The following is a 20,655-nucleotide window of genomic DNA, read 5'->3' on the forward strand; positions in this document are numbered from 1 at the left end:
TTTGAATAAATCCCACAATAAAATGATGAAAATAACTGATGTTGTCCAACAAATTTATTTTGAGTTTAGACAATTGAATCAATTTTTCCAATAAGCGAATAAAATAAATAGTTTTGAAAAAATTTTTAATGAAACATAGTAAAAATAAAAATTATTGCAATAATTTCACTGGCTTTCAGAGCTTTTCGGGTTTTGCAAATATGGTTCTGAAAAAGTCTGTTTGAGGTAGAAGGGCGCTCTGACTGTTTGGCTGTTTCTGAGAAGGAGCTTGTCGAGCTCAATACCGCCAAGTTTCCTGTATCTGAAACACATTTTAGAGTTTGTGTTTGGGTTCAGAGTCATTACTTTTCGTTGAGAGGAAGTGACTGCTGTTGAAGACAATTTGTGATAACTATTAAACCCACCAAATTTGTTGGTTTTATGTTTAAGCTTTGGTTCGAGTAGGATCTGCTTGAGAGAAGGCCGTTTGGACTGGTCACATTGAAGTGATGAAATAATTATTTTTGATATGTTGAAATGAAAAGACGTGAGACAGTCAAGACGTGGATTAATTTTCCCTTCTATCATTGTAAAAATGTTTTTGGAGACCCATGGAAGGGGTATTCCGTTCATTGTAATGAATAGAGCAGCAAGAGACCATATATCAGAAGATGCATTGACCTTTGCTGTGCCTGTAAAATATTCCGGAGGGAACCATTGTATGTCAAGTGGATTAGGTGTTTGGAATACGAAATTTATTCCAGGTGAAAAAATGTAAAAATCAGTAAGGATGATTTGCTTGTCGCGAGTTATAAAGATATTGGAAGGTTTGATTGAGTTTGGAAAAACATTTGCCTTATGAATCAAATAATATCGCTTTACAATTGATCGCCAAAGTTCATAAATACTATTTTGATCCAAACGGTGAAGCAAAAGAAAATCTGATAGATTAAGAACATCTAGATATGGCCTTATTAAATAAACAGAATCTTCTGTTTGATATATGTCTACATAAGGACATACGAAATTAAGTGATTTGAGATGATTTGATCTTTCCATAAGCAAGTTTATTTGTTCAGGTGATGCTATAACGTTTTTTGGAAAAGATTTGCAAATATAATTAAGATGATTTTGTTTATGGATTAATAAAGAAGTTGAACTTAATGTACCTGTCGGAAGTTCTTTGACAAATGTGTAGTTGTGAAATTCTGGAATGTGAATTGGTTTGATCTTTTCTTTTTTTGCATTCATTTTCTGGTCGAGCTACCTTCCCGCTTTTTGAATTTGTATTGAAACCATTTTTATCATTTGAATTTTTGGAGGTTTATCAGTTCATATGGCAAATTTGCTTCATAGTTTTTTATGATTCCATCCATTTTTTATGATTTTGACATATTTTATCATATTTTCATTATATCTTTGGTTTGTGCGATCTCTTTTAATGGGTGTGATGTTGAAATTTCTTTTTCTCGATTTTTTGTTTATGCTTCGAACGCAGAATTGAATTAACGTTTGACCTGACAACCGTTTTTTTGCGCGGTTTTTCATACAAAAAATTATGGGCAAACGATTTTGAACGGAAATTGTTATTTCAAAATGCCAGAATTTTCTATTTGAATGTTCTCCCCAAGAATTTGGCAAACAAATTTTTTTAAAACAAATACACAGATAAAAAAACTAAAATACAAAATGTAAGCAAAAAACTTTGATTTTGATTTTAAAGGAGTAAATGTACTTTCTTTTGATGAATATATTCATCAAGAGAATTCTTTTGAGCAATTAAAGTGAATTCCATTGGTTTTATTATGACAGTCGTTGTGTTCCTCAATGTAACATCAATTGTCAGAAATTTGGAATGAATGTGGTTTCAAATTTAAATACAAATTGAAAGAAAAAGAAACAATGAAACGATCATGTCGAGCCTATAAAAACCGTCCATATGAAGACAATGGTTCATCGACTTTTGTAAAATATAGAATTCACACAATCCCTTCCAAGAATGAATAAGCACCTTGTGAAGCTTCCAACTTTTTCTCTGAACGTTTTCTTCAACTCTTTTCTTTTTATTTTTCCACACATAAATTTGTTATTATTTCAATATTTTTAAAATTTTTTACGAATAATTTGACAATAAATTTTCTGCTATTAACTCTTCAAACATGTGTTCAAGAAAACTCGGAAAAATCACTTTTTTGTATGCTTATTTTCGTCAGTTGATTGAGAATGATTATTATTGAAACATTTTAAATTCTTATTTATTATTTTTATTTTCTCCTAAGCTTTCTAGCTTTTCAAGATTTATAAAGAGATCATTTCTGCGAAATTTCTTATTCACATTCACATGATGCATATTTTCTCCATATCTAATTTCAACAGCAAATTTAACTTACTATTTACTTTTGCATTATTCATATATAAATATTTAAAACAGTGTATTGATCCAAGAAATGCATAATCCATTCATGAAACTTTTCTTTTTTTTAGCAGTATTTATTCAGATATAATTTTCGTGTTATAAATAAAAAAAGAAATCATTAAAATTGCTTTAGTTATATAGAATTTTCTGAAGTTATTGAACATCATCATTTCTAATTGTTATCCTTCAAATTGCAACATTTCTTTTAAATTTCTTCAATGTTGTGTTTTAATGTGCCTTGAAATAGAAAATTTCAAAAGTGTTAATTTGATGTGTGATGCGTATTTTTCATTATCACTTAATTTATTAATTTTATATATAAATCACAACCATTTGAGCATAGCAAATTTACATTTTTTCTGTTGAATGTTTATGTAAATACAACATTTTTCAAAAATTAAAAATACTTGATAATGTAATTATATTGTGATTTCAAGGATGAATGAATTGAACTTTCAAAGATAAATTTTCTTTATTCTTCATGAAGAATAAAAACAGGCTTTTTAATCCCATACATTTATTGGGTAATTTGTGTTATTTCCAGAAATGATTACCATTTCAAAAATAGCATAACAAAATAATAAACTAATGTGTGACCATAATTTCAAATCCATTTTCGTGATGTCATAAACTGTCTGTATACAGACACATACACAATTTTTAAAAGGGTTCTTCTTTATAGCATAAGAATATTAATGCATTATGTTTAGCTTTAAATGAAAACTTAGAGAACAAACATTAAATGAAATATGTAATGGCCTTACCAATGAAGAATATCATCTTGTTAAACATGAATTTAAAATAATTTTTTCACCATAAAATATAGGTAATATATCATCATCATAGATATTGCTTGAACATCTTCTTAATTTTAAAAAAAGAGTTCATCAAACTGAGGAAATAAACATATCCTGGTGAATTTTTTGATTTTTATTAGATCCCTATCAACACGTGAATAAAAATCTGCTTTCAAATTGGGAAAAAAATATCCGGATCAAAATCGAAATTTCGAAATCGATTTTTTCCAAATATATATTTTTGGTGACCAATCTTTATTATTTTTGATGTAAATTATATTTTATTAATGGTAATTCATAAAATTAAAAGCATAATTTTTTTCATTCAATTTTTTTCATTTTTTTCTCACTTTTTTTTAAAATCTTAGTAAAAAATTATATGAAGTGGCGGTGATCTTTTTTTTTTCTAGCTATAATAAAAATACATCATGAATATTAATTTATATATATATATATATATATATATATATATATATATATATATATATATATATATATATATATATTTCGATAATTTTGATTATTTATTAGAATATTTATATTTTGAATATCAAAAAGTGCTCGAAAATCGGTTTTCTCAAATTTTTTTTTATGTGATGATTTTAAATAGAAATTTTTTTGATTAAAAATGTTTTATTTTGTTTCACGAATGTATTGTTTGAAGGAAAATAAATTTCAATTTTCCTAATTAATAATTTGAATATGATGTCAAAAGTAAATGAATCATAAATTTTAAATGTGTAAAATAATCTATGATCGATTTGCTTTCTTTCCACATATATGGTTTCTTGCAATATACATTTTTGATGAAAAAAAATAATTTTTTAATTTTTTTGATTAAAAAAATGGGTGCTTTTTTCTCATTTTTTTAATGATAAAAAAAATCGTGCAATAGTTTTTTAATGGGACCCGACTAACTATGAAGTTTAGGATTTATTTATTTATAATCATACCTATCTAAGGATTTAGACCGCTGAATTTTTTTTTATGTCAATTCTTTTTGGGGTGTTTCCCAAAAAATAAATTGAATACTTTACAAAACGTAGTAGGAAGCTTTTTGAATCAAAAATTTTACTGATTTGAATGCATCTAGTTGTTTTTCATTTAATGCCATTGAAATTCTGAGGAAATTTCTAGTTCACATTATTTTTATTTTTTATCATGGAAAAATCAAGACAAGCCTTGCAATTAGCGAGAGAAAGACAAAAGCGGATCAAGGCAGAAAGACAAGCACGTATTAATAAGAGACTTTATGAAGCGATAAGTGTCAAATGTGTTTCAAACATAGAGAGAAATGAAGATATTAATTCAGAAAATGAAGAATATGATGAAATCATTAATTCGATATTGAGAAACCTTGGAGTTCACCCAAATGCAAGAAGATATGATGAAAAAATTTATCAATTAGCATCCAATATTAATTCGATTTCGCCACAAGCTTTACGTTATATTAGATCTTTTATTCCATTACCTTTTTATACATCAATACATAATCATTTAGCAGATTTAATCAATGAACGTTTTAAGTCTTTGATTGATATTATTAATCAAATAGATGGAATCATAAATGCTTATAAAAACAATCAAATTAATATTTTTCGTCCTGCTCCAATGGATTGTATTTTAAGTATTGACGCAATAGCATTTTCGCCCGATGTGACTATAACAAAAAATAATGTAATGATTAAGTTAAAAAAAGTAGTTATACAAAATATTGAAAATCCTTATCAATTTTTCTGCGAAAATGCACAACAATGGATAAATTTTTTAATGATAAATTGGAATCAAATAAAAAATTATGCCGTTGTTTATTACATTCAATATATAAATCCAGATTATTCGTGCTCAATAATTCATTTTTCTCCTTCATCCCAGGGGAAAGCAACAAATATTCAATGTGAAACACTCGAAACATTACGTAATTAATTAAAGAATCATAAAATATATGTTCTTGGATTTGTTTTTGATGGTGATAATTGCTATGATTTTTATCATAATTCGTTCTTTGGTCAATATGAATGTGTTGCTGAACATTACACGACTTCAATTGTTGAAATTGCAAAAAGAGTTTTTTTTCGATATATTAGTGATCCCCTTCATATATTCAAATGTGCAAGATATCGGTTATATAAAGACGTACCATTAACTATTGGATTTAATCGAAATTCACCAATCATTGACATTTCCAATATACGAGAAGATTTAAATTCATTACCGATTTTGATTAATAACTCTAAAATCACGAAAATGCACGATATTCTTTCCATTTCTCTATTTTCTATTAACAATACTTTAATGCTATATGTAAAACATAATTTTTCAGCATTATTATATTTGTTACCATGGTCTTTGTTTATAGAAGCAATGTCTAATGACAATATAAATTTAAGCAAAAAAATTTCGCTATTTGAAATCAGTATCTTATTAAAATTCATATATTATAAATTTATGAAGAAAACAAAATTAGACACAGGAATTAAACAAGAAAAAATGAAAAATATTGTTGCTTTAACACTTTTTGATGAGAAATTATGTATTCATTGTTGTAATACAATTCATTCATTTGTTACATTACTTCTAAAAGATATGAATGCCAAAAAAAGCTTAAATAGATTTACGTCAAATCCTCTTGAACATCAATTTGGATGTTTAAGAATAAAAATGGGTATGTTCAAAACCCTAAGATCAGCATTAAAAAGAATATCAACTGATCAAATAATAGCTAGCATAACAGACCAAGAATTACAATTTTTAAAGGTTTCTAAAAGAGCATCATCATTTGGAATTACAATTTCATACAATGAATACGATAAATCATTATTTCCATATGATGGAAGGACAATTGCTTATTCACTATTAATTGAAGCAGGATTCATAGTAGAAAAACCTATTGTTAATGTAGAAAATTTTGATATCATTATTAGTAATCATTCTAAAATCGTGGAAGAATTTTTTCAAATATTATTTGATACATTTTATTTTAATACAAAAAGAATAATGAATTCCTTGAGTATTAATGCAGTTACCTTGTCTGTTCAGACAGGTTTAAATGGTAGAAATCTTACACAATCCAAATAATCAATGGATAAGATATGCTTTATCGAAGATTCTCAAAGATTAAAGATAAGAGAGAAATATCCTTCAATTAATGAAGAAATAATAATTGATTTAAATAAATTATTTGGAAATAAGTTATTATGTAGTACTCTGAAGGATATCATCGTAAATTGTTCTGAATACTATCAAATTCCATTTTCCAAATATGATACAAAAACAAAGCAAAATATGCTCGAATGGATCCAGAAATATTATGATAACATTAAAGAAACAATAGCAGTAATATCAGTTAACTTAAGAGATTTAAATATTTAAGTACACACCCAAAAATTCGAATAAAAAAATAAATAAAGAAAAAATCACTTCACATCATTTTTTTCACTTCATCAAAATTTCAATCATTCATAAAAATCCATGCAAAAAATATTTTTATTTGACAATCACATTTTTTTTAAATAACAAATCATATATTTTTATTCATAAATAAATAAAGACCACCGCCACTTCATATAAAAAGTTGCACTCGATTTATTATCGACTAAGTTGATTTTTTCATATATTTTCACTTTTTCTCAAAATTTTTAATGAAAATGATAAAGGATAATAGTTTAGAAAATAAACACATCTAGTATGCAACATTACTATATAGGAAATAATCCAAAATTCCATAAAAAGTATGGTCGAAATCAGATCGAATTTCGAAAGATTGTACAGTCGAAATTTCGAAAAGAGGGTATTTTTGTAATCTCCTCCCAATGTTATCCTTAACATAAAATTATCGTTGAAAAAATATTGCAGGATTTTGAGTTTTAGTACCTCTCATCATGCTTTTCAATTCATTAAAGTTAAATTTATGAAGATAAATACGGAATAAAAAGAATTAATTGAAAACAATAAAATAAGAAAAAAAAATAAACAAAATAACAAAATAATGAAATAATAAGATAACAAAATAAAAAATTTTATAATATTAAATTTAGGAGTAAAAAAATAATGAAATAACAAAACAACAAAATAACAAAATGAGACAATAACAAAATAACAAAATAATAAGATAACAAAATAATGAAATAATAAGATAACAAAAAAATAAAATAATAAAATTAAAAAATAACAAAGTAACCTCTTTAAAAAATTATTTGATAGTAATTAATATATAAAAATGTTTATTCAAAAAAAAGAAAAATATTTATTTTGATTGAGGTGGTCTATATGGTGGCATTGAAAGTACTTTCTCAATTTTTAAATGCTGTTCGTAGAATTCGATTAGCTCCATTGGATGATATTTTTTCATATCATCCTGAGATATGTAATGAATATTAGGATCACCTTCATACAAAACAGCATATATAAATTTCTGAGTCTTTTTTGGATCATCATCTGCGCCACAAATTTTTTTAATAGGAAGATTCATTGGGTGTCTGTTCGCGTTTGAATCTTTTTGTTCTGTGGGTTCGACTTTTTCTGTTTTTATTTGGTCGGATTCATGTGTTGAAACTTTCGTGTTTACAAGAATTTTTGATGGTTGTACTTGAGTTGTTTGCATATTTTGTGTTGAGTTGGAGGTAACATTTGTTTGTGATGCTTTTTGAATTTGAGGAATATTATTGATCACATTTTGTGTATTTTCTTCTTTAATATTATTCTGGTTTATTGGTTGGTTTTGTAATGTACTTATAAGGTGTTCATAGTCTACAAGATGCTGAAGATTATTTTCTTTTACAAAATCGATTATAACGTTTTTATTTATTATTTTGTCTTCTTTCATCCATATTGGTTCAGGACTTTCATTTGTAATCACAGAATATAATTTAGTTGCAGGATCAAATTTAATAATTCTTTTTGCAAACATAATTTTTGTTCGTTCAATTCAAACAAAGCTTTGAAATTTTGAAGGGAAACAGTTTGTTACTTTTTTAGGTGATAAATCAAATTACATTGGTATTTCAAGATTGGATTCATTTGTAAATCATCCCGATATTAAAATAGTTATTTGCTTTACGAAGTGATGATATAAATTTATTTTGAGATATTTTCCATCAATTTGCTTATAAATTAAATAACCTTCATCATTTATTTATATACAAATATGAAATTTATTTATCATGTGCATTTAAAATAGAAGAGATTCTAAAATCTTGTATTACATTTTATTGTGCATTAAAGGTGGCATGACTTTTAATTGAAATTTGGGGTTGGGAGACCTTATAGAAAATATTGAATCATCCATTCAATTTCATACAAAAGTGAAAGTATGATGTGCGCCAAAAATCAATAACATATTGTTCTTCTTTTCAATATATTTTGATCGTATTTAAGAGTGGGATGCGTCAAAATGGAAGAATAAAAACCATGTATACCGCTTCAATCAGACAAAATTATTGAGCATGCATCTAACAACGACCGCCACGTCCTATCCGAAGTAAAATATTTGTTTTTCTTCTCATTTTTATCAAAAGCTTCTTCGTTTTTTCTTATACTTATGGATCAGCAGCCTTTGAAGAGTTTACTTCATTATTTTTCAAGTACAATGAATGGCATTTTAATAGGCTACACTATTTTTACCATTTCCACATTTTCCAACAAAAGCACAGATACGCTGAAAAAATTCAATAAATTACCAATTTTATCAATTAGCAAAAACAAAACGCAAACTTTTTCAGCACCCAAAGGAAGCAATCACAGCACTAATGCTTTCTTATACGATACCATTGGAATTTTTGCTCGTTATCTTTTGAATATTTTTGACATGTATAAATTTTTTTATTCACTTATTTTAAGCTCTTTTTGTAATTCGCCATTAGTAAAACATCAAAAGTTTCGACCCAAGACAAATTATTTTAATCTATTTCCTATCGATGATGGAAATCATACCAAAGCCGATTATCCCTTTTATCATGCACAAAACGATCCACATCATAATTGCTTTACAAGCTCAAATCTTTCCATCAATAATAGATACTTTTTAATAATATTTTGTGTATTAATTATCTTTTTTAAAAGATATTTAAATGTGAAATTGTTCTTTAAAAATATCTTAAAACCAAATAATATGAAAACAAATTATTTTTCATTTCTTTTTGTTTTATTTTTCACTAATGCATTTCAAATATATATTACTGAAAATAATACACTTTTAATATACAACGAAAATGATTATGCAGACGAATATTCGCATTCAGCTGTTTGTGTTATGATATACGGAAATGTTTCAATTTTGAGTAGCGAATTCAGTGAATGGCCAATGCTGAAGTATGTTCACATTGGCAACTTGGTTACATCAATTGGAGGTTCTGCTTTTTGTTTTTGCAATAATTTGGAATATGTTATAATTGGAGAAAATGTCAAAGAAATTGGAGGTTCTGCATTTTCATCCTGTCCAAATCTAAAATGTATTTACTTTTATGGAACAAAAGAGCCATACATTGGAGTAAATGCATTTGCAAATGTTTCTGCAGCAGTTATGGTACCGAAGGATTACATTGATCGAAGTTTTGGAAATTTATATGTAACCACAGACACTGTTGAAGGCTGCGCACCAATGCCAACGCAATCGAACACGTTCTCGCATTCGAACACGTTCACTGCTTCACTTCGCAGCGATTTATCGCAAACGTTTTCGTTTACTTTAACTGTTTCATTGTCTGTTTCATATTCGCTGACGTATTCTGCGATTGACACTCAAACGATTTCATATTATTTGAGTAATTCGGAGTTAACTTATGTTGAAACGAATTTCATATACTACAATTACACAGTCATTGTATATTCGACATATTATAGCTATTATTCGAACTTCTTCACATACGTGTATCTGAGTCCAAGTGATGAACCGGGCGGAATTACAACTGCGGCGCTGATCGGAATAATCTGCGGTGCGGTCGCATTCGTTTTGATTGTCGTCGCAGCTGTTACGTTTTTGGTGAAAAGTAATAACAGAAAGGAAAAGTCGAGCGTGAAGCTGCAGTTTAAGGAGACAACGACGTCAACGACAAAGCAGTACGACGATGTCGACAGTATAGTGGAAGAACTTGCAAAAGAAGATGAAGACAATTGGCTATGATATATTGTTAAAAAAAAAATATAAAAATGTATTTTTTTATGAGGAAATGAATTAGATGTGAATAAAATTATGAGAAAACATATTCAGAAGGTTATTATCATGTTGATTATGTCAAACTCTTTTCAATGTTTTTTTAATTTATACAAAGACACCATGAAAAACTGTCTACTTTCATACAACTACGAAGAAATGTTTGGTATGGAAAAAATATTTTAAAAAATAAAAAATAAAAAAATAAAATGCCTTTAAACAACAGATTCTTCAAAAAGGCATTGTGAGCGAAATACAATGATATTATTTCATATTTATTCAATAAACTTGGTATGTATATACATGCCTTTTTATAGGTTGAAAAAAGCTTCTGTGAACGACAGTTTTATATATCCATTTTACCTTTTACAATGAATATAAATGCAATATGTATCAATTCTATACATTATGATGTCATTTCATTTTTTTCCGAGTATAATGGAATATACGTATATATACATTACTATTGATGACAGATTAATTCGCTTTTGCAAAACAAAAAATTATTAAATTTAACAACATCACGCGAAAGCAATTTAGCAAGACAATAAATTGAAAATAGAACATATTTGGAACATATTTTTAATATTTCATTTAATCATTTATCATATACAAAAAATTTTAATTTCAAATTTAGAAATAAAAATAGAAAACTTAGTCAGCATGGTGAAATTTTTGGGACATCAGAAACGTTCACCACGTACGGGTCTGCGTAGAGCTGTTCTGCTGAAGCGTTTTCCACAATGAACATTTCATTTGTCATGTAATTTCTTGATGTTGCAGGCGGCTGTGGGTTCCAGCCGGGAACAGCCTGAACCAAGAAGCTCGTTAGCTGCCTTAGCTTGCTAAAGTCCGGTGTATAAACTTTTTTAAATGGTATCAAAGAGAAGGAATTTAATGACAACGCAAATTGAGTTTGTTCTTTTGTAAGGAATAACTTATACCAACCCCTTTGTATCATTGATGACGTTGAAAAGTTAATTCCTCTTCCTTTTAGTTGGTCAAGATCTTGTTTTGATAATTGTTTCGTAATTCGTACCAAATACCATCCTAACGCAGGCTCTCTGAGAGCGAATCTTCCGTCGTCAGTTACGGAGTATCCAATTGCATTCATTCGTGGTGCACCAATCGAGTTCATCTTCCAAGATTTTAACAGTATCTGCTCCACTTTTTGAATGCAATTCTATCAGTGCCGATCAAAACTGTCAATTGCTGAAGTCTTTCACGAATTTACATAAACTTTTCAATATCTTCGGTTTTTTTGAGTTGCGATTCAAAAACCTGGCAAAAAAATGTCAGTTCTCAACCTTTTCAGGGTGCGTTTCAAAAGGAACCGATCACTTGTGTCAGTTATTTTTTACGACACACGAATCGGATTATTATCCCTATGAAAATTGAGTACTTTATCGATGCCAATATCCGTTATAACTAATTCCCAAGGAAGTCAATGACAAGCTTAAGTACGAGTAATAATTCCAGCTCTATCTATTCATCGGTGAAAAGCGAAGACAAGTACCAGGGCGTTTTAATGGTTCCACTTGGCATTCGCTTTAAACGGAATTTGTTTCAATTCGGATGTTATCTTTATGACTCCGTTAAACCTCTTCCGATATTATCACTCATAGGGAATTGTTTGTTTCTTGTTCTATGGGTATTTCCAGCTCATTTATTAAATTGTCCAAATACTCAACCGACAGATCAACTTGTTGAATATTTCCTACAGTACACTAACATGTTAATACGTCTTACTCCAGCGTTTTATAACCAGAATAGTTTGTATATCTATATTATCATCTTTTTCATAATCCAATTAATATTCATCGTATTATTTTTCGTCACAATGTTCTTATTCTGTCGGAAAGGCACACTCTCGAGTATTTCGTCCAGACTTCTTGTCGAATTCTATGGTTTCCCATGTTTTATCATTCACGGATATTTTTTTAGTGTTTTAGGAGACAAATCATTTTTAGCGTTTAGTCAGGAATCGAATGTTAAGACGATTACCATTGTTTTCATCATACTTTATTTCATTTTATTTTTGATTTGGGCATTTGTAATTTTACCATTATCATGTGTCCGAGTTGAATTTTGTAACACATCATTACATTGTTATTTGTATCAGCATCAAATCTATTATATCTTGATCATGTGCTTCCAAGTCTTTATTTCTGGGATTTATCCATATTTAAATGACATTGGGAAATATATTATATTTATATTAATGATATTAAATTATTTAAGTTCAACAATAATATCATTAATATATACTTCATTCATTTCGTCAACACTTTATATTATCTTTTCAGGTGTATCTATTTCAGCATTAATTTGTTTGGTATTAAACTTTTGTTATGATATTAGAGTACATCCAGTTCCATCATTTTTCATTCCATTAGAAATATGTATTGATTTATTATTTCCATTTATATCATTTGGTATTAATCATCTTCGGAAAACTAAAGAATTAATGAAACTTGAAATAATTAATGAAGATCATTTAGAGTTTGATAACATATGTAATAGTTTCTCTAAAACTTTAAACTTAGCGAAAACTGCATTCACTTATGGACATCCATTAATGATTGATTGGGAGTTCATGAAAATGGCAAATAATAAATATCCAAACAAATTGGAACTATTTGTATTATGGGCAAGATTTGCAGCATCTATTTCGACTGAGCAAAAAGTTTTAGTTTGGATTGAAGAACAAATTCATATTTTAAAGAAGAAGTCATCAATGATTTCATATTTCCGTAGTAAAATTCGTTTGATTACTCATCAAAGAGAACAAATTATGACTCAATCATTTAGAAGGAATTTAAAGAAAATCGATAAGTTAACAAATGAAGCTAAGAATGAACAACGAAGATTTTGGGAATGTATAATTCAAGGGAACTTACAAGATATGGAATCCGCTTTAATTACATCACAAAATTCGACAATGAAAACAGAAAATGAAATATTACATTTGATACAAACATATCCGAATAATCAATATATCATTCGTTTATATGCACGTTTCTTATTAAAAGTTAAAGGGGATAAAATCGGATTTAATTATTGGAATAATAATTATTTAAAACTTAAAAATGGAGAAAGAATTGTTGAAGATAAATATGAAATTTATGCTAATGAATGTTTCCCTTTAATTATATCATTAACCCAAAAAAATAATAATTCTAATTTCGATGATAGTAAATCGATTTATAGTAATAATATTAATAATAATAGTTCAATTTCAACTTCTTTAAGTATCTTCGAAACGTCGGAAACTAATGAAGGATTACTTTATTCGACAATTCGAGAAAGTTTATTAAATGTTAAGATACCAATCATTACATTTACTATTGTCGCATTTACTATTTATATTTTAATATGTTTAACTTTAGGGTTTTTATTATTAAATCAAATTCCTAATGATAAAGTTCAAAAGTTAATGCAATTGTTTCAATATGAAACTTATACTTATGATATTCGTACGAATATGTTACATTTAAGTTTTTTAGTATTACAAAATATTATGAGTATTTATCGAGGTTATAGTTTCTTAGGTGATGAATTATATACTTTAGCATTTGGTCCTTCAAATGATATAACGAATCAAATTAATTTTATTACAAGTGAAATAGAAACTCGAATTTCGAATTTAAAATCATTAAATAATTATGATCAAAATAATATCTATTTAGAGAAAATTTCAAATTATTTATTTTCTCAATCAATACAATTTAATACTATAAATATAGATAATAATAATGAATTAATATATGAACCAGTAAATAAAAGTATCGAAAGTTCAACTTCATTCATGTCAATATTAGCTAGTGATATTATAACTATTAATGATATCGATACAGTAATTAATGATTATCGTTTAATTACTATACTTGATCATAGAGATATTATTATGAATGTTTATAATGATATTGCAATTAATTTTAATAATTATGAATTAGAAAAAGAAAATTCAATTCGTAATTTCTTAATAATTTCATTGATATGTTGTTCTTGTATTGATTTCTTTTGTGGTATAATAATATTTATAATATTTGTTATATATTATACTAAACAAAGAAGTGTTATAATGTATAACTTCTTAAAAATTCCTAAACAAATTGTTTCAAATATAGTTTCTTCATTACGATCTAAAATAGAAAATGATGAAGATTTAGAGAACCAAGAAAATGTTGAAATAATTCGTAATAAACAAGAAGAGAATTTGATTTCAATATTTACATCTACTTCAACACAATCATTATCATCAATCTTTGTAATAATTATAGTATTTTTCATATGTATTATTACTATTTTCCTTTTAATGTTACAAGAATATTTATCATATTCTTCAATGAATGAAATTTTAGATGTAATAAATGTTGATGCACCTTATCCAAACTTATTATCTAAAATTTATTCGGAATCAATTTATATGTTTAATTATGTATTACAATATGGATTTTTATTATTTGGGAAAACTTTAATAGGAAATGACCCAACAAAAATATTAACAGAAATTTCAAGTTCTTATCAAGAAATTTTAGAATTAGAACATACAATATTAATAGGGAATGATGAAGATAATATTAAAGCATTAACACGATTATCAAGTTTAACAGCCGAATATTTTTATACAAATGATTGTGATTCGACTGATTTCGATAATTTTTATCAATGTTTTTCATCAGAAGATAATTATTTATTTTTAGAAATCATTTTAAATGATTTAATTTCAATTGTTAGATCTGATTTATTATCATTAACAGAAACAATAATTGTTAGTAAAGTTAATTATATATTACAATACTTTTATAGTTCATCAATATGGCCATCAGCTACATTTTTATATTCTGATTTAAAGACTATTGTTGATGAAAAATATAATTATAATATTATAATATTATTAGTGTTTGATATATTTATAATATTCGAATATATTGCATTTATAATATATTTAATTTCATTAAAGAAAAGACTTTTATGGTTAATCCAAATGTTAATTCATTGTCCTCCAGAAATAATCGTTTCATCACCAAATTTAGTCAAATTAATTTCAGGTGATTTTAATATGAAACAAAATATGAAATCTATTGAACAATCAACAATGTTTTATGAAAGTGTTATTGAACGATTAATCGAATCAGTTATATTCTTAAATAAAGATATGATAATAACTAAAATTAACCCTTCAACTAAAATGATATATGATAATTCGGAACAATTCATAGGGAAATCATTCTTCGAAATGATAAATCCTTCTGCTAATAATATCGGATTTAATTCATTTAAAGAAAAATATCAAAATGCTATAAATGGAAAAAGACCTTTAACTATAATTCAACCAATCGAAATAGTTAAAAATGATTCAATATTAAATATACAATTAAAATTAATAGCAATTGGTGATAATGGTGTAATTAATGGTATATTAAATTCTAATACTAAAATTAATTATTTCATTTTAGTATCTTCAAATCAAACTCAAACAATTCGAATGGAAAAATTATTACAAGAAGAAATGAAAAGAAGTGATGACTTATTAAGACAAATATTACCTTCGTCAATTGTAGAAGATTTGAAAAATGGTAAATCCGAAATTTCATTCTCCGTTCAAACTGCTACAATTTTGTTTATGGATATATGTGAGTTTACTCCTTGGTGCGCTTCATTACAAGCTGCTCAAGTAATGTCAACTTTGAATCAAATGTTTAGAGTTTATGATATAGCTTTAAATAAGTATTCAACGTTGACTAAAATCAAATGTATTGGTGATTGTTATATGGCTGCAGGTGGTATCTTTGATAATAATCCACCTAAAATCGCTGCAACTGAAATGGTGAAGTTTGGCATTGATTCAATTAATGCTCTTTTAGCTTTGAATGTTAAATTAAATCAAAACTTAAGAATGAGAGTCGGTATTAATACTGGAGGTCCTATCATAGCTGGAGTACTTGGTATCGATAGACCAACTTTCGAAATATTAGGGCCAGCTATTAATATGGCACAACAAATGGAACACACAGGCGTGCCAATGATGGTGCACATCGCAAAATCTGTTTGCGATTTGATTTATGACGGAGATTTTGACATCAAAGAAAGGGGTGAAGTTGAAGTGAAGCATGGAAAAGTGACAACGTTCTTAGTTTCTCCTCCACCTCCACCTAAAAAAGAAAACATTGTACCAGCGGATTTCCATGTGTAAAAAATTTATTTGTACAAACATACAAAAAAAAATGTTAATAAAAATTAATTTCGATTTTTTTTTTTTTTTTTTCAAGAAACGTAAAAAGATTTTTTTATGAAACATTGTTAAGTTGTGTTGTGTAGTTACAGTTATTCTTCTGCAATTTCTAAAATTGACTTTAACAGATCTTTGTATTCTTGTAATTCTTTTTCAAGTGAACTGACTTCTTGGATTTTTTTCCTTCGTTCCGGTTCAAGTATAAACACTAGATTTGCAACCATTTTTGCTGAATCAATAAATTCATCATCTGGTAACCGTTCAAGTGCACCCATCAAATCAAGCAATTCAGGGGTTTTTGATTTCAATTTGATATCAGAAGGAACTTCAATTGACATCGTAGTTGGAGCGCCAACAACTTGGTTCATTATTTTAACGTTTGATGAGTCAAATATTGTGAATGTTTGTTTGAAAATTGGTTTTCATCTAAGTTGTTTCAAGACTTAGAGAAATGATTAATCTTTTAAAAGGTAAATGAACGAATAAAATAAAAACAAACTTTAACTTGATAATAAAGTTTGGATGAAAATTAAAAAAGATTATTAATAAAATTTATGTTTATGCATTAATTAAAAAAATCTATCTTTATGTTCAAAACATAGTATGTAATGATGATTAATTAGCTTTGATGATGAATTTTATGATTAATGCGATAAAATGCTTTTGGTCGACCAAGATTTTAAAAAAAAACGGCCATTCGAAAATGGATGAAAGAATGAAATCCATGAATCAAAATTTTTTATTTTCAAATCAACTACTACAAAAAATACTTAACATATCTGAAGAATCACTTGAAGAACTTGTTTCTTATATCAAATCAATAGAAATTCCACAAGAAGATCTATTATTAAATATTTCAATTGTTTCCGAAATTAGATATAAAACAATAGATTTATTAGTTAATTTATTGAAATTAATTAATTCAAATTTTAAAAATGGATTAGATTACGATTTTCTTATGAATCAATTGCAACAAAGAAAAGTGTATTATTTTCTCCTTCAACTTCTTCAAAATAACTTAATTACTATAAAGAAGATTTGGGAGCGTGCACCTTATGATAAAGATTTATCAACATATTTTAGAGATGAACTTAAAGAATTTGACCCATTTTTCTTCAGAAATCATTCTAAAACATTATCTACAATAGTTGTAAAGCCAAAAAAGGGAGGACCAAATCAACCAAAAATAAATGTAAGGATATTTGGATCTGTTGAACCAGAAGAAAGAACATTAAGGATGAACAAAGAACCTATAGCTGCTGCTATTCGTGAAGATAATGTTTCTCTTATGGAAAAGATAATAACTGATTCTAAATTAAAATTCACAGAATTTATACGTTTAAAAATAAATGAAATGTTTATCGGAACGGTTACCGATAAAAACCCCACACTTATTGAATATGCAGCATTTTATGGTTCATTTAAATGTTTTAAATTCCTTGTTAAAAAATTAGAATATCTACCAAAACATTTAATTTTATTTGCAATTGCTGGAGGAAATGTAGATATGGTTCAATTATGTTTAAAGAATAAAATATCATTTGATGATTCATTAGAAACATCAATTAAATATCATCAATATGATATAATGAATTTATTACAAAAAAATCATAGGCAAAAGTTAAATTTTTCTTGTTTAAATAATTGCATTGTATATAATAACTTTGAAGCATTTAAATTATACATGAAAAAATATAAATCATTTGATATTAACAAAATCATTAATTTAATTTTTCCAAAGTTTTTTTGAAATTTTTGGTATTTATTTTTATTTTTTAGTTATGTTTTAAAAAATGCTATACGATTTTCCGCAATTAATTATTTAAAAGTTCTAATTCCTGAAGATTTTGAGATAAACTCGACAGATAAAATTTATTTAAAATTTTTAGTAAAGTTTATCATTTTCTTTTGTTACACTTGCACATGTAGCAGCTGAATGTGGAGCACATGAGTCTATAGTTTTCTTGTCTTCATTTGATTATATTAATTTTAATGCAAAAGATAAAATTTGTTTTAATAACTTTATGGAATTTTATTATATTTATTGAAACGCCACTTCATCTTGCATCAAAAAATGGACATTTAACAACTACTATTGTATTATGTTCATATGAAGGATCATATGTAAATGCAAGAAGTAATGTTTTTTTATCTAACTTAATGGAGTTTTTTGATTATTTATGAAACACCTTTACATAATGCAGTTAAAAATGGACAACTTGAAATTATACAATTTCTTTGTTCTTTTCCAGAAACAAATATTAATATAACAGATGTTGATGGAAATACACTTTTACATGTCGCTTCTAAAACTGGTTATAAAGAAGTTATTGAGTTTTTAGTATCATTAAAAGGAATAGATGTTAATCAAGCGAATAAGATTTGATATAATTTATTTAAAGTTTATTTTTTAGTTTTGGTTTAACACCTTTATTAATAGCTATTGGAAGAGAAAACTTTGATATTGTAGAATTTTTAATATCTCTTGAAGAAACTGATATTAACTTTAAAACTCAAATTTATTTTTAATGTTTAATATTTATTTTGTGTATTTAATGTTTCTTTTTCTTTCTTCAAAATCTTTTACATTTAGTTGCTAAGAATTGTCCATTAGATATATTTAAATCAGTTTTAAAAAGAGGTAATTTTGATATAAATGAAACAGATAATGAAGGAATTACTTTATGTTTTATAGAACTGCTTTACATTTTGCAGCGTTAGGAAACAATTTAGAAGTTGTTCATTATATTTTATCGTTAAAAGGAACTAAATTTAATCCAAAAGATTCAAAAGGAATTTGCGTTATAAATTTCGTACACCTTTTCTTTCTTCTGTATTAAAAGGATCTTGTGATGTTGCTCAATTTTTATGTAATTATGAAGGAATTGATATAATTGAAAAGACAAATGACGGAATTAATTTTCTGTTTATAGAAATGCTCTTCATTGTGCTTTGCAATCTGCTAATAATGCAATGGTAAAGTTAATTCTTTCATTAAATATGTTTGATATAAATGTAATAGATAATATTCATTAAATTCTTTCGATGGAATTCTTTAGATATTTATTGGACACCATTACATATCGCTGCTTTAAGTGGTAATATTAAAAATGTTAAACTCTTACTCTCAACTTATGGTATAAATGTTGAAGCACAAAATAACAAAGGAGAAACAGCATATGACATTGCTCAGAAAGGAAGAAACGAAAAACTGATGAATTTGATCGAAAGTGGTCCACAGGAACCTGTTGATGAAAACTAAAAATAGAATTTTGATTTTGTTTTTTTGATAAATTTTTTGTGTTTATTAGAAGAAAATAAAAAAAGTCAAAATGTACGTTAAAGATGTTTTACTTGGATGTTAAAAACAAATGAAAGTCATTCCGACAGTACATTTTTTCATGAACTTAAAAGCTTTCAGGAGAAGGAATTTTTTTCGATTAAAGATTTAAATATGGTTCAAGAAAAGTTTCATAATTTTTCAGAATTTGATATGTCAAATCAAGAAATAGTTAATTCCAAATCAAATATCTTAATTAATTCGTTGCTTAAAGTTAACCAATTTCAACACGAAATTTTGAATTATATATTTGATTTTTTCCAAATAGGAGAAAAAGTGAACCTAAACAACAAAAAAGAAATTCCTACATTAATTTCCGAAAGAGTAAAATCAGAACGAATTTCTTCATTAAAGGCCACAATTCATGATCTCCACAATCAAATTTCAATGATACGCAAATCAAGTAATTATAAACAAAAGTTTAAAGAAGCCAAGCAAAGCAGCAATTTAAGTGATTCTCTAAAAAATCCCGAAAGCACAATTCATGTTGATCATAACCTAAAAAAAGAAAATGAAATCATTTTTCAACAACTTTTGCAACAAGCAGAAGAGCTTTTTGATTATTCAAATCAAAGGCAAATTCTTACGTCAATCATATCAAAGCAATCACTGCTTTTATCTAAGTATGATGACATTCTTTCAGCACAACAACAAAATTCCAATTCTTTACTAAAACAATCCAAAGAAGAAATTACCAAAAAAATTAAAAACAAAATTATCAATTTATTAAAGCAA

General features: G+C 26.6%; 3 protein-coding genes across 3 annotated transcripts; 2 read left to right on the top strand and 1 right to left on the bottom strand.

Moving 5' to 3' along the window:
• Positions 1 to 9,442: 9,442 nt before the first annotated feature.
• GO595_007875 (leucine-rich repeat protein) lies at positions 9,443 to 10,312 on the top strand (the record flags this gene model as incomplete). Its single annotated transcript, XM_067921386.1, has 1 exon — positions 9,443 to 10,312. One exon carries the CDS (start codon positions 9,443 to 9,445, stop codon positions 10,310 to 10,312), a length of 870 nt encoding a protein of 289 aa, XP_067771709.1.
• Positions 10,313 to 11,000: 688 nt separating this feature from the next.
• Positions 11,001 to 11,480, bottom strand: GO595_007876 (uncharacterized protein; the record flags this gene model as incomplete). Its single annotated transcript, XM_067921387.1, has 1 exon — positions 11,001 to 11,480. The coding sequence occupies one exon, from the start codon at positions 11,478 to 11,480 to the stop codon at positions 11,001 to 11,003; it is 480 nt and encodes a 159-aa protein (XP_067771710.1).
• Positions 11,481 to 15,971: 4,491 nt separating this feature from the next.
• GO595_007877 (Adenylate and Guanylate cyclase catalytic domain containing protein) lies at positions 15,972 to 16,541 on the top strand (the record flags this gene model as incomplete). The annotated part of the gene is made up of 1 exon (XM_067921388.1): positions 15,972 to 16,541. One exon carries the CDS (start codon positions 15,972 to 15,974, stop codon positions 16,539 to 16,541), a length of 570 nt encoding a protein of 189 aa, XP_067771711.1.
• Positions 16,542 to 20,655: the final 4,114 nt, after the last annotated feature.

Source organism: Histomonas meleagridis, assembly GCF_020186115.1.
Source record: "Histomonas meleagridis strain 2922-C6/04-10x chromosome Unknown contig_6, whole genome shotgun sequence".
NCBI classification, from domain to species: domain Eukaryota; phylum Parabasalia; order Tritrichomonadida; family Dientamoebidae; genus Histomonas; species Histomonas meleagridis.